The sequence below is a fragment of the Macrobrachium nipponense genome, chromosome 6, assembly GCF_015104395.2.
Source record: "Macrobrachium nipponense isolate FS-2020 chromosome 6, ASM1510439v2, whole genome shotgun sequence".
NCBI lineage: Eukaryota > Metazoa > Arthropoda > Malacostraca > Decapoda > Palaemonidae > Macrobrachium > Macrobrachium nipponense.
Genome location: NC_061108.1, coordinates 38,031,278 through 38,044,748, shown reverse-complemented (window position 1 = coordinate 38,044,748; position 13,471 = coordinate 38,031,278). Strand labels below are relative to the sequence as shown.

At 43.3% G+C, this 13,471-nt stretch overlaps 1 protein-coding gene across 1 annotated transcript in view; it reads right to left on the bottom strand.

The window, feature by feature from the left end:
* LOC135216419 (probable cleavage and polyadenylation specificity factor subunit 2) overlaps positions 1 to 13,471 on the bottom strand; it is a 217,622-nt gene that overhangs the window by 97,899 nt on the left and 106,252 nt on the right. Inside the window, exon 6 of the mRNA XM_064251764.1 lies at positions 9,176 to 9,363. Within this exon, the coding sequence (XP_064107834.1) occupies positions 9,176 to 9,363 (188 nt within the window). The remainder of the gene's footprint in view (positions 1 to 9,175; positions 9,364 to 13,471) is intronic.

Genomic DNA, 13,471 nt, shown 5'->3' with positions numbered 1-13,471 from the left:
AAAGGAGACAGGGCATCAACAGAAGACTTAGCGAAATATGTGTTCCAATTGTGCGATTCCCCTTCTATGCAGTTGTTTCACGCGCCACAAACGTATCAAATCTACTTTCTTTTAAAGTATTTTAGGTGGGGTGGGGTGGGGAGGGGTGGGGTTTGCTGGTATCTGAGAGGAGTGGGGGAATGTGAGAGAAAGATTTCCTGCTCAGCCATTAGCTAAGATAGAAGGCTCTGCTTCACGCATTTGTGACGTTATAAATAGCGTAGTGTGTGAATGATCGATATCATCATCATCACCATACATATTATTCAGATCTGCGAAGTGTATCTGATCATCATCATCATCACCATAGGTATTATTCAGATCTGCAAAATATATTCTGAAGGCTTCTGCTCAGCCATTAGCTAAGACAGAAGGCTCACCCTCACGCATTTGTGACGTCATAGCACAGTGTGTATGAATGATCGGTATCATCATCATATTATTCAGATCTGCAAAGTGTATTCTGATCATCCGCATCATATATGCATCTGCCTATAAGTCGAAGAGGAAGACCTATTTTCTCAAAACTAAAAAGCTTGTCCTTAAGTTAAAGATGAAGGAAAGAGCAACTTCCATTTTGGCAGCAGCCGACAACTTGAAATCCGTCATTGCTGAACATGAGTAAGAATTTTTTTGCCTAGGTTAACTTGTTTTGACTAACTTTTGGCATTTGATTATTTATTTTTGTTATTGTTGAAATAGACTTTGATGAAAATGATTGGTAAAAGTGATTAGCAGAGAAGCAGATGTGAGAGAGAGAGAGAGAGAGAGAGAGAGAGAGAGAGAGAGAGAGAGAGAGAGAGAGAGAGAGAGAGAGAGAAATTGTTTGATCTAAACTTTTCAAGAAACTGTCATTTTATGTTGAATTTTGAATGTTTATCATTTCTTTTTAAGAAATTGTAATTTCATATAAAATTCTGAGTTTTCATCAGTTCTTTTTTTTATCGTATAATAAATAAATCTAGATAAAAACGATTGCATAGTGAACATGACGGACAAAGAAACTGAGACAGGCGCTTGTAAGTAAGTTTGTTATGCCTAACGGGAGTGAAGACAAGCATGATCCACCAGTCCCTGAAACCTAGAATGGTTCACAAAGCCTTCCTTCAGCAGAAGAACTCTTAGCGGAGGATTAGATAGAGGAGTTTGAAGATTTTTTGCAGAGGATAGGTAAAGAAAATTCCACCCAAAAGGTTTTTTAAAGGAAATGACTGTATCGTACAGTACACTTGGGTGTAATTTTAAACTTTATCAAGTTATTAAAACCTTTTTAATATTTTATTTATCCATAAGAACAATTTCAAATTAGAAAAATTTACAGTATAGTGCATAGAAAGTATTGAAAATGGATAGTATAAAAAGGTTTGACGGCGTAAGTTGCCGTTTGCCTCGGCCCTAATGGAATTATTCCCATAAGTTATGTGCATCGAAATCTGCGATTTTCCAGTTCTGCAAGGCTGTGGATCAACCAAATTCTCACATAATTGGAGACCGTACTGTATTCGTCTTTGGAAGCATCAGCAGATGTGCAGGGTGATTTGGTGTACTATAACATTGCCCCTCTCTCATGGAAGGTAATCTCCCTCCTGGGAGAGAGGAGGCTATGCCATCTTGCTCTTTTGTTTCAGATATGGATTCGCACTAGATCGCATGTGCTGCCTCCTAACAGGACACCATCGACAACTATGGCATACCTTGGGTCGCCCCTTATCTTGCCTTCAGTGAGGGCACTGACTTGGGCTGCCAGTCCGGATGCAGTGACATCATTCCCAGCAGCCTACCCCGCTGTGATGTCAGCCTCAGAGACATCACTCATTCCGCATGTTGCCATGACGTCTCTCCCAGCCTCGTCCATGATGTCATCGCAGTCGATTATCAACCCTTCGGAGGCGTTCTTTCAAGCAATAGCTAATAGGGTGGACTCTGTGTTTAGCAAGAGGTATCCAGAGTTTCTAGCTAGAAGCGTTGTAGGCCAAGGGCTCCTTCCCCTTCTCCTCCTCCTCCCCCTCGTTCTCGAGTCAGACATTGGAGGATTCAGGACATTGTTGCTTCTTCTTCTGAGAGTGAGAGAGGTGTTTTGCACGGACGTGTCTCCCACCTTCATGTATGTGGACCTGTTCCAGTTCGTGATGATCTTCCCTCTCATCAGAGTTCTCAGGCTAGTTCTTTGTCTCCTCAGCCTGTTCGAATCCATCGTACGGATGAGAGGGCTCTGATTAAGAAGTCAAAGGTGCTACCCTCTCAGGTTGCTGATCCGGGTCCTTCCAGGAGTTCTCCTCCTCCAGAGCCTGCAGCTTCACCTGCCCATCATCCCCACAGACATGCTAGTGTCAGACCGGAGGCTGTTGTGGGTCGCAGACGTTAAGACTGTTGTTGGCCGTGGATGTATCTCTCGTTAAAGCAAGGCTTCTTCAACTCTGCTTGATGGAAAAGACTGCCTTTCTCCTGTGTCTAAGAGGCCTAAACTTGTTTTCTGAGGAGTTCCTAAATGTGCCGTTCACCTTCCAGAGTCAAGGATTGTGATTCTTCTAGGTGTAGAGTGCAGTCTCCTTTTCCATGACACTCTTCCTTGCATCGGTCGACCTCTCAGGATTGTGTTCGTCCTTCATCACACAAGAGTGTATGTGCTACTTCACATGAACGTGTACGTGCTCCTTCGCATGAGCATGTATGTGCTCCATCACACGGCTATGTACATGTTCCATCGCACAGTAGTGTACGTGCTCCATCACACGACTGTGTACATGGTTCATTGCATGATCATGTGTGTGCTCCATCACATGAATGTGCACATGCTTCATTGCATGCCTGTGTACGAGGTTCGTCACTCGACCCTGTACATGAGTCCTCGCACACAAGGTCTTCTGTTGTTCGCGAATTGTCCTTCTGGTGGAAGGGATGTCTCCTGCACTCCGAGGGAAGGTTCTCCATTGGCCGCAGAAAAGTAGGAGGATCTTTCTCGCCCATCTTCGTCACGTCGTCGTTCTCCTATGCTGAATTCAGAGGAGGGGAAGAGTCAAGAGTTTCTGCCCTCTTTCTCAGAGGTTATCAATCTCATTTGTGAGTTCAATAATTTTGTGGGTAGGACACAGATTCCGTCTTATATGACGCCTACATGCATAGAGGCCTTGCTCAGCATGATACAGGATGGCAAAGCATCGTTTGACCTCCCATGTTTGGGTCATACTCAATCAATTCTGCAGCATGTTGATGCTTTGGTCTTGGGATGGAACGGCTACTCCTGTTCCTCCTGTGTGGCACAGGAAGTACTACTCGATGAACATGGTTCAACTGATGTCTCGGCAAGTTAATTCAGAAGTGATCCGTTTAAAGCCTGCCTTAACTCTAGATCAGGTGAGGGCTGAGGGTCCTTCGTTGTTCTTTCAAGAGGCCTCGACTTTGGAGTCAACTGCTTTCTCTGCCTTCCAGACTGTGTCGTGGCTGAACTTGTGGTTGTCTGCAGTTGCCAGGATAACATTGTGTTGTTCGAAGGAGGTTCCGTCAGCTTGCCTTCCTCACCTGGACCTTCTTAGTGCTATTTTGTGGGCCAACCTGGTCCTGATTAGGAGGGATGCAGTCCTGTCGAAGATGACAAGTTCAGTGGACCCTAAGTCCTTGTCTTCTCTTCAAAATGGGGACCTCCTCGAACTGGAGCTTCTCTTCCCTAGGAAACAGCTATAAGATGTGATAGACCGATGGTGGGCTGATACCAAAGAGGCTTGTTCAACAGGCAGTCTTGAAGTCAAAGGCTTGTTCTTGCCCTCCTCCTCCTCCAAGACAGAGTAGGTGGTCTCCTCCAAGGAAACCTGTCAAGTAGTCAGTGTCCATTAGGATTCCTCAGCCTACAACTTCATCAAAGTCAAAGAAGCAGCAGTGTCCCTTTCAGCTTTGCTCCTCAAAGCCAGGAAGGGGAGCTAGGGAAAGAGGCAAAACAGGTCGTTGCGATAGACAGGGCGCCACTCCCGGGATGCCTGGCAGATCATTGGGCCAAATGGCTATAAATAGGACAGGCAGTCCCCGGTTATCGGCGGACTCTGTAATCGGCGTTCTGGTTTTATGGAGCTTGTCTAGTGCCATAAAATCAGCTATTTATGGCGTCATAATGGGATGAGTTCCAGTTATCAGCACCATAAGGTCCCTTATGGTGCCATAAGGGTTCTTATGGCATGCCATAAGGATGCTTATGGTGTGCCATAAGGGTATTTATGGCGCCGATAACTGGTTATCAGCGCCATAAATCACTGAGTTTCAGTTAATGGCAGTTTTCGCTTATCGGCACACCCCTGGAAACGGGACCCCTGCCAATAACCGGGGACTGCCTGTATAATAGAGCGGAGAAGTGGGTATTACAGCAATATCCCGAACTTACACGAGGTTAGGTTCCAGACCCCTCAAGCAAAGGGAAGTTTTGCATAAGTTTGGCACTGTCTCTAAAAATGCTAATAAATGGTTACTTCTAGAGTTTGAACACTAAATATGACCCTAATCATGCTAAATATTAAACTAACTTTTAAATCAAATTAAAGTTACTGCAATTTTATTTAAAAGTTAAGCTTTATACATTACCCATAAAAAAAGGAATAAATGTTTGGTAAAAATATAAGAGTGCATCCATACATACATCATAGTTCTCTCTTCTTTCCCCCCTACTTCTTTAAAATACTACCATTAATTTTGTAATTACCGTTATATTATTATTAATATTTGAAAATATTGATAAACATAGTATGTGCATACTACATGTACTATGAAAATTGAACAAACACCTTTGCAAGGTTTCTCCAGGTTTAAAAAATGTTGCGTTTGCATGTCTGTGAAATACTCGCAAATGATAATTAGTTACGTTCCAAGGAAAAGTGCGTGCTATTGTGAATTCGCGCAACTTGAATTGCATAACATTGAGGTATTACTGTAAATGTCCGGATGGGGTATCTACTAACTTTCGACTTTCCTCTCCTTCTCTTGGATCGTTCCCTCCTCAACCTGACTTATGCTCAAGGCTCTCTAAAGCATTTAGCTCTCAGGTAGGATGTTGGACATGGGTGGAAAGTTCATTGTCCTTCACTGGGGTTCTACAGTCAGATTGGAGACCAGTGATAAAGCTTTCCACGCTGAACCACTTCATCAGGAAGACGAGGTTCAGAACGGAGACACCCCGGACAGTTTTGGCAGCAGTAAGGGAGCACGACTTCATGCTATCGATAAACTTGAAGGACATATACTTCCAGATCCCAATTAACCCTTCATCCAGGAGATTCCTTTGCTTCAGCCTTAAAGAGCAAATGTTCCAGTTCAAGGCCCTTTCCTTTGGTTTGGCTACAGCCCTTCAAGAGTTCACTAGGGTCTTTACCCTGGTTTCGACATGGGCCCATGCTCAGGGGATTCGCCTGCTGAGACACCTTGTTGATTGGCTGGTTTTGGCAAGTTCCAGGGAAAAGTTGGCTCAGAATAGGGACCGTCTTTCCCAGTTTTGTCAGAGCCTAGGCATCGTAGTAAACCTGGAGAAGTCCAATCTGCTTCCCAGCCAGAGGATTCTTTATCTGGGTTTGGTAATAAATACGGCAGCATCGAGGGTTTTTCTGTTGGACCAGACCAGAGGTTGCAGAAGTTCAAGATGGTGGCTTGTTCCTTGCTTGCTTAGATAGATCAACCAGCTCTCCAGTAGCAAGTTCTTGGTATCTTGTCATCCATTGAGAAGCTGGTCCCTCATGGGCATCTCCACATTCACTCTCTGCAGTGGAGACAGAGAGTTCTGGTCCCCAACGGGAGATTCCCCTCAGCAACAGATACATCTGTCAGAAGAGGTAAGAAGAGACCTAAGGTGGTGGCTGGAAGACCAAAACCTTGCAGTAGGAGTCCCCCTACACTCGCCCCTGCCAGATCTGCTCCTGTTTTCGGATGCTTCCACTGATAGTTGGGGTATTTATCTTGATGAGCTCCTGTTCAGGAGTATGGAGTGCAGAAAACATGCTGATTTACATCAATGTGTTGGAGTTGAGAGCAGTTTTCCTGGGTTTGAAGGAGTTCCAAGAGAGGGTGGAAGGTCACTCGGTCATTCTGATGTTGGACAACACCACAGTGGTGGCCTATGTGAACAAGCAGGGGGGGTGGTGTCTCACCAGCTCCACTCGTTAAGAGTCGAGATGTACCAGTGGGTGATCGACAACTCAGTGGAGCTCAAGGCCAGATACATTCTGGGCAGAAGGGATGTACTGGCCGACAAACTAAGTCGTCAGAGTCAAGTCTTAGGGAAAGCCTATATGTTAGACCTCTTTTTGCCACCCATTTCAAGAGGAAGCTGGAGGTCTACTTCTCGCCTTGATGGAGGATGCTCTTTGGCACTCTTGTGACAATCTCAAGGTGTATGCCTTCCCTCTGTTCTGCTGGTCCGTCAGGTCCTGAACAGAGTAGTAATGAGAGTCCCACAAATCTCAGGATCACCCTAGTGGTGCCTCTGTGGCCTCAGGCAGAGTGGTTCCAAGACCTTCTGTTTCTCCTCCTCCAAGTGAGAGGCTTTTCTCACTAGGCAGCAGTTTCCATGTCCGGCTACCTCAGGAGGACTTCGTTATGGAGGAGTAATGATAGTGGTTTATATTTGACATCTCCAAGGGTTGCGTGAGAGGAGGGAGAGGAAGGAGAGAGAGATGAGAGAGAGAGAGAGAGACGAGAGACGAGAGATGATCGAGAGAGAGAGAGAGAGAGAGAGAGATTGGTGGAAGAATAAGTGGGAGTGGTTGAATGACGGTCGTAAGCGTGTCTGTTGTGGCGCTCTGTTGTATATCAGTGGCAGTGTGCGTTGCGGGAGTCGAAAGCAGTAAGGCGTTTGGTGAAGTCATAAATTTGGTTTTGGCAGCAGTCTTGTCCGTTGATGGTCAGTTGATATGCTATTTGATTGATTTTGGTGTTGTAAAGTTGTTGTGCATGTGTATGTCTGGTTGTGGTGAAGCTAAAAAGGTTGGTAGTGCGTTTCAGTGTCTGTGAGTGGTGGTTGGGGCAGTGTTGGTATTGGCGGGTTGTTGTGTTGGGGTGGGTCGTGTGGTTGTTGTGTTCTTTCAGGCTGTTGGTGTTCGTCTGCTCAGTGATTTGTCGGGTTGTTAAGTTGTTGTGAGATTGTGGTTCTCAGTTGGTTGGTTTGTGTTGAGATTATCGGCAGTGGTTGTGTGTCGGCTAACCTATATCCAGCGGACAGCACAGCCTAGCCCTGAGTATCTGGAGCCAGAGGTGAGTACGTTTTTGTGTTTTGTGTGTCCGGTATATCGTTAAACCAATTGTCCTGCAAGTAAAAAGTAACGTAAAGGGGAAAGTGTGGCTGCGGGGAATCTTGTCAGCTTGTACGATTAACGTAACTGTGGGGAGTTTGCTTGCTTTTTTTTTTACTTAACTTTGATTCTGCCACATTGTCAGCAGTTTACTAGGGCAAGTGGGCTGTCTTCTGTGATTGGTGTCGTCGATGGGGTTTCTCTCCACTTGGAACTTCTGTTCAGTGAACAGCAGATTTTCTGATCTTCTCAGAAGAGAGAAAGGTCTATCCATATCTGCTGTCAAAGGCTACAGGCTTCCTTAGGGTTGGTCTTATGCCTGAAAGGTGTGGATATCTCTTCAAGATCCTGGGAAATCTCACTATTGCTCAGGAGTTTTGGGCAATACTGTTCACCAAGAGAACTCAAGCTTCTGACGTGCAATCTTACTCTGGTACTGAGTAGTCTTACTCAAGCTCCTTTTGAGCTGCTGCGTTGATTGTCAGACAGGGATCCTGTTGGCCTTAGCTTTCTCGAAGAGAGTTGGAGAGCTTCATGGCCTGAGTTATGTTGTTAAACACATCAGGGGTTGGGGGTCTAAGTGGCTTCAAATTTGTCCCGGAATTCGTGGCTAAGACTCAAAATCCCTTGATGCATGATGACAGATTTGCCTAATTTTTTATTCATGGACAGTAATCTGCAGGAGTTATTGCTCTGTCCCATCAGAAGTCTGTATTGCTATCTACAAAGGTCTCATCACCTAAGGCCTAGGTGTTTTAGAATTTTTGTTAGTACAGGCCAAACCAAGAAAGAAGTCCAAGAATACCTTTTCATTCTGGCTTCATGAGGTGATTAAACAAGCATACTCCTAACCTTCAAGTTCAGTCACAGATACTGTGCATGCATGAACACATGGCATCAGAAGATCAGGTTTCTCTCTGGCTTTAAAGAAGAACTTGTCTGCTCATAGGATTTTGAAAGCTGGTTCCTGGCTTCAGCAAACCACATTTAATTCCTTTTACCTGAAAGACTGTGCCAACAGGTGCTTGGACACTCTTTCCTTGGGTCTGGTGGTGACTGCCCGACAAGTTGTGTAGCCCATCCAATGACCCTGGTAGGGCAGTTTGTATCTTACCTAAGATGATTGTGTGGAAGAGAAAATATGTGAGTTGGCTAGTCTCCTTTCTCTTTTTTCCTTTCATCTTCCTTCGGGCCGGTTAAAGAACAGATACATCATACGTTAGAACTGGTCTGATACAGGCAAGTGCGGTAGCCATACTGCATTGCTTTTTTTGTTTGTATTCTATACAATAGACAAATTTGCTTCTCAGTAGTATTTATTCTTCTCTCTGGCAAGGGGAGGGAGGAGTGGTGACAAACTCTTGTGGCCTACATGTTTTGTTACATGAACAGATGGAGTTCTCTTGGTCTTCCATGGATGCAATGAATCTGGACATGTATCATTGCTTAATCCCAGAGGGCTGAGTTTTTAGATACTTGCATATCTATTTTCTCACGGGCTCCGACCCCCATTTTTTAGAACTCGAACTTCTAGGAAGGCTGTTCAGGTGTGCTGAACTCCAGTCAGTTCAGGGTACTTGTACCTCCATCCAAGTATAAGTCTATCCTATTGTTAAGACTGAAGGTTTGTTCTGCGTATGAACAAATGACAAATTTTTAATCAATTTGTATATTTCATAGCTACCAAACGTGAGGTCTTAACATTGATTGCTCACCTTTAGCCACCCCTCTCTTATCCTGGGATGGAATCAAACCGGTTTCCAGCTGGCACTAGAAGATTATCCTATTGCTATGACCGAAGGTTTATTCTGGGTATGAACAACTAGATTGCTTCATGGAATGTAAAATGCAGCACCATTCTTAAGACAAGAACTTACCATTTGCTTTGCAAAATGTATGACATGGTAGCCTGTGTTTGACAGAATTGCTAAGGAGTATGCAGACAAGCCACTTTCACGGGTACTCCACATCTGTTCTAACATGTGAGTCATTTCTAGAACTCTGCCTCCTGTGTCAGTTGCAATCAAAACGTTTCCCCCATTACGACAAGTTTCCTGAAGCTGAGCTAAAATAAAAAGGAAATTCTTCTAATTTGTTACATATAGAAAACTACCTTAATTTCAAATGAACACAGACAATGGGGAATATTCAACATTATTTAATCAATACACAGACAATTGGGAATATTCAACATTACTTAATCAATATTGGTATAACAATGTCATTCTTATACCAAAATAAAAAATCTTTGTTGAATACAGTCCCGCAGGATTACTGCAAATTTACTCTCTGAGATTATCCACATCAAATAGACAGTGTTTTTTATTTACACATACTGTACATCTACTTACATGACTACAATTTAGAAAAAGGAAGGTGATAGAAGAGAATAACCTAAAACTCTAAAATGTAAATTGTAATATTTAACAAGTGTGAGTTCAAACTGATAAAAAACATATCAAACTAATGAAAAAGTATAAGTTAATGATGAAATAAGAAAAGAAAATTAGTAAGAATAAGTAAATGAATAATGAAGCACAACAGAAGAGTCAAAACAACAAAAAATCTGTATTGTGAAAGAATTGAAGTTTTATAATCAAGTTTTCACATACTTTACAACCCAAATAATTGTACTTTATTTTGATTACCTTTCAAAAATGCAACATCAAATTATATGGGCACAATGACGCATTTAACTAAGAATAGACATTTCATTACTTTTCTTAAATATATATATAACAACAACTGAAAATTTATTGAAACTTTTTTCAATGATACAACAAAGTAAATTTCATTTCCAATGATATATAAATTACCTATGTCAGTTATTACACATGGAAAAACAGGTTTTGACATAAGAAAAAATGATTTTTGGTGGCTGCTGCGAGTCCTCCGAGAAGTTACAGTCTCATGGTCCTCCAAAGGCTCCATAAGAAAAACCAACCAATCTCAAAAAATTTTCTTATATGTAGTTGGTGCCACCCACTATAGTGCTTGTTGGCAATGACGGAATATAAAAAAACTCATGACAAGAGGGCCCTATTACTTGTACACAACCGCTACATCAGTTGCCCCTTTATCCTACTCACAAAGATGTGACAACAGCCTGTATGTCAGCTACGCTCCTCATTCTGTGCAAGATAAATGTTTACCCCAATCCCATACCTTTTTGTCAGGGAAAGTGGGTGGGTTTGAGGACTCAAAGCAGCTACTAAAAATAGTTTTTCCTACATAAAAACCTGTGTTTTGATAGCATAGCCACTGCTTGTCCTCAAATTAGCTTATAAACGAAATTGACAGTTGACAAAATGGCTTAGCTTCTTATAAATACAGTGGTACCTCGAGATACGAAATTAATCCATTCCGAGGCGGCCTTCGTATAATGAGTTTTTCGTATCTTGGAACACATTTTACATGTAAAATGGCTAATCCGTTCCAAGCCCTCCAAAAACACCCCATTAAATTTCATAATAAAGCTAAATTGACCTATAAACAATGAAATACTACAACAATTTGGACCATTCAATACCTAAATTAAGAATAAAAATCCAAATATTACTACTGTAACGTAAAATGTGGAAGCTTACCTTTCGAGTGAGGCTATCTCCGATAGTGGCTGGCAGAGGAGGAGGAGGACAAACGGCAGATAACGTACGTACGTACGTACACTTAACTTAACGAAAACACAAAAAATTTAAGGAAAACCATACAACTAAAATTTACGAAACACCTTAACAAAACTGTAACGCTTAACTTACAAAAATCTAGAAATTACGTAAAAAAAAATTTTTATTTTTTTTATTTTTAACTTTTTTTTTACTTTTACGTAGGTTTTTTTTTTTTTTTTTTTTTTTATTTTTTTACAGAATTTCAACTTCATCACCGCTTTCAACGTTCTGTTTTTCATCACTTGGTTCTTCCTTTTTGCTTTCAACTTTCTGTTTTTTATCACTTGGTTCTTCCTTTTTGCTTACTCCTGCTAATGCTGAAGACCTCTTTAAAAAATAACGATCCAAGGAAGATTGCTTCTGCCTACTTTTCACAATGTTCCTGAAACGACTCAAGCAAACGTCATTGAACTGCGCAAGCATACGACCTGTGTGAGCCTTTTCGGGGTCGTCTTTTTTTCGATAAACAATTGCACTTTATGAAAAGCGCCTAGAATATCCTTAATTTCTGCCGTTGTCATACGCTCCTCCTCCTCTTCCTCGCCGGCTGCTAGAGAACTCCTATTGAACGACGTTAAGTTGCATGGCCTCCAACTCCTTCAGGTCATCCGTCGTAAGCTCCTCTTGGTGCTCCTCGAGAAGGTCGTTGATGTCGTCCTCGTCGACGACCAGCCCCATGGACTTGCCGAGTGCAACGATCTCGTCAAGATCTGGTTCCAAAACAGTTTCGGGATCATCAACTGTTTCTGACTCTGCAGCACCAGCTTCACCCACGTCGAATCCCTCGAAGTCTCTGGCGGATACGGCATCAGGCCAGAGTTTCCTCCACGAGGAATTCAAGGTTCACCTCGAAACCTCCTGCCAAGCTAGGTCAATGAGTCGGATGCAAATGACGATGTCGAAATGCCTCCTTCCAAAATTGACGCAAGGTGAGGTTGTGGTATTGGTGATGTCGAAACATCTCTTGAAAAGATGTTTTCGTGTACAGCTTCTTAAAGTTCGCTATCACTTGCTGGTCCACGGGCTGGAGGAGAGGGGTGGTGTTGGGCGGAAGAAAAAGAATCTTAACGAAGGAATACTCCGCTAGGATATCTTCCTCGAGGCCGGGAGGGTGGGGAGGGGCATTGTCCAACACCAGCAGACATTTCAGGGGGAGGCGCTTCTCTTGCAAAAAACTCTTCACAGTCGGGCCGAAACACAGATTTACCCACTCGGTGAACAAAAGCCTTGTTACCCAGGCTTTTTGCATTAGCCCTCCACATCACTGGAAGCTTCTCTTCAACACTTTGTGGGCCTTGAAGGCTCGAGGAGTCTCTGAGGGATACACCAGTAGGGGCTTCGCCTTGCAATCCCCACTGGCGTTCGAACAAAGTGCGAGCGTAAGCCTGTCTTTCATAGGCTTATGCACGGGTAGCTTCTTCTCTTCCTCCGTGATGTACGTCCGACGAGGCATTTTTTTCCAAAAAGGCCAGTCTCATCACAGTTGAAAACCTGCTGAGAACTGTAGCCTTCTTGGTCATCATCTCATCGAAAGTCTTCTTAAATGCTTCGGCCACTTTCGTGTCCAAGCTGGCAGCCTCCCCATGACGCACCACTGAATGGATGCCAGTCCGTTAACGGAATTTTCTTTCCGAACCAGCATGCGAAGCCTTGAACTCTGGGGTTGGCGTTGAAGTCCCTTCCCCTCCCTCGTCTTCCGCCTGCGCAATCAAATCGCTGAAAATAGCACTGGCTGCTTGAAGAGCAGCCGTTCCATCTCGTCGTGCACATGGCTCCTCTTGCTGGACAAAAATAGTGATGCCCTTCGATGGTGTAGCTTGTTTGATGGCATCCTTCTGTTTAAGGATGATGCCTATTGTCGACGGATTACGGCCGTATTCCTTTGCGATCACACTCAATCGCATACCAGCTTCGTACTTCTTTATGATCTCCATCTTTGTCTCCAAAGAGAGCATGGGCTTCTTTCCGTGAATTTCAACTTTCTTGGGACCCATGACTACGTTAATTTACGTAAAGTTACACAATATACAGTCTTCGCACGACACAATAATATGTACTGTAACGAAATCACTAACGAATTTACGTTACTAAACGAAATCGTTGGAGCGAACGAATGCCGATTGCGTCGGTAAAGTTTTGGGTGCGGAGTGGCCGAGCTAAGGGACGCCAACACGTACGTGTAGAAGATGCATGATGGGAGGGATGCTGTCCAATCAGAGAGAAGGATCTCATGGCTTGGCTAGCATCAGGAACCAATGGGAGAGCAGGAGGATGGTGGCGAGTCTACTATAACTAAGATGGCGGCGTGCGGCGCGAGTTTCAAAATTGTTATCGGGCGAATCTTGGACTTTCAGAAACCTTTCATAATCTTGAAAACTTTTTCGTAATGTTGAGCAGTAAAATTTTTCGCATTGGCTTTTCGTAACTTGGATTTTTCGTAAGTTGAGCCTTTCGTATCTCGAGGTACTACTGTACATCCCCAACAACCAAGTTAAATTTTTGAAG